This window comes from Terrapene carolina, unplaced genomic scaffold (genome assembly GCF_002925995.2).
Source record: "Terrapene carolina triunguis isolate 2854851 unplaced genomic scaffold, T_m_triunguis-2.0 Scaffold42529, whole genome shotgun sequence".
In the NCBI taxonomy this organism is placed as follows: domain Eukaryota; kingdom Metazoa; phylum Chordata; order Testudines; family Emydidae; genus Terrapene; species Terrapene triunguis.
This window is the reverse complement of record NW_020706880.1, coordinates 473-2,210: the sequence shown is the minus strand read 5'-3', so window position 1 is coordinate 2,210 and position 1,738 is coordinate 473. Positions and strand designations below refer to the sequence as shown.

At 49.0% G+C, this 1,738-nt stretch overlaps 1 gene segment (V, D, J or C); it reads left to right on the top strand.

The window, feature by feature from the left end:
• Positions 1-161: 161 nt before the first annotated feature.
• On the top strand, positions 162-502 carry LOC112123609 (the record flags this gene model as incomplete). The annotated part of the segment is given in 1 exon segment: positions 162-502. A coding segment is annotated over 1 exon segment (341 nt), but the record flags the coding sequence as incomplete, so codon positions are not given.
• Positions 503-1,738: the final 1,236 nt, after the last annotated feature.

Here is a 1,738-nt window from a genome sequence, read left to right as displayed (position 1 = left end):
AAACGGAGGCACAGAAGTGACTTCTCCAAGATCCCAAAGGAGCCTTTAGAAGGGCAGGGAGCAGGACGTAAAAGTCCTGACCACCCGTCCCCTGTTCTAGCCACTGAGCTTCGCTAATTTCTTTTTTGGTCACAGCTCACTTGGGTCTTTGTTTCTGACAGTTGCCAGCGCGCAGCCAACTCTGACTCAGCCTGCCTCAGAGTCAGTGCCCCCAGGAGGCACCATCAAACTCTCCTGCACCATGAGTAGTGGAACGAGCATCAGTGGCTACTACATTCACTGGTTTCAGCAAACAGCCGGGAACCCTCCGAGATATCTGCTGTATTACAAAGACGAATCTAGCAAGCACCAGGGCTCTGGGGTCCCTGCTCGGTTCTCTGCTTCCAAAGACACCTCCAGCAACATTTGCTATTTAACCATCACGGGGATCCAAGCAGAGGATGATGCTGATTATTACTGTGCCACATGGGATGGCAGTAGTAACGCTCATCACAGTGATACAGTGAGATGGAGAACTGAGACCAAAACTCTCCATCACAGCCTGTCTGCCTGTGCCCATGTGAGGGTCAGACCATGAACTCCCTAGAGACACCGTCACAGACAATAGAGAGAGAGACTCGCTGACAAACACAGAGAGACGCCTTTGATCATTCCTTGGGGAGTCACTGTCCCCTGCACCCCGGCACTGTCTGCCTGCCCATGTTGATCTCCACATTGCCTCCCTTCTCTTGCAAACCCTGTTGAGTGAGGGGCTGGTAGATGGTGACCCAGGTTGGTTCGTAGTGCTGGGGCTATGTGAGTTGGAACTCAACTCTTAACAGAAAGCGTATCTGAGAGTGCAGTCAGTGAGTGGGGGAAGGGAATATTTCGCATGTGGCTACAATCTAGTGCACTGGCGGGTGCTATGAAATGACAGCTAAATCATCACAAATCACCGCAAGGACCCACAAGCCACAGAGAAGCCAATTTAAAAATGCCCCTACGCCTCAGTGATCTCCTCTCATAGCCTCTCAGAAACCTGGTGCCCTGTCTATACAGCTCTCCCCGCAGTCCCCATGTTCTGTGTTTCGGAACTTGTTATAACTATAATCCAAGCTTCGGCAAGTATGCAAAGGACATTTTAATACTATTTTTAATGAATGTTTTGTTATTTTTAATAAGAACATAAGATCATTGAACCCAGGATCCTGTCTTCTGACAGTGGCCAGTGCCAGAAGCTTAACGGGAAATGAACAGAACAGGAGGAATATTGAGTGATCGCTCCCCTGTCGTCTAGATTCAGGTTCTGGCAGTCAGAGGTTTAGGGGCACCCAGAGCATGAGGTGGCATCCCTGTCTGTCTTAGCTAATAGGCATTGATGGGCCTAGCCTCCATGAACTGATCTAATTTCTTGTTTGAACCCAATTATCCTTTTGGCCTTCACAACATCCCCTGGCAACGAGTTCCACAGGTTGATCTCTATCAGATCTCCCCTTGTCGTCTCTTTTTGAAGCTGAACAGTCCCAGTCTCCGTGCAGAAGCTGTTCCATACCCCTCAGCATTTTTGTTGCCCTTCTCTGCACCTTGTCCAACTCTAATATAGGTTTTTTTTCTAGCTGGAGTGAAGTAGTTATACTGACATAAATTGGTACTTCAGACCAAGCCTAAAACCAGCACGATCCATCTCATCCAGCAAACCTGCCAGCCGTGAAGGGCCCAATATCCCTAAAGTACCGACAGCAGGAGACTGTGAGACAAT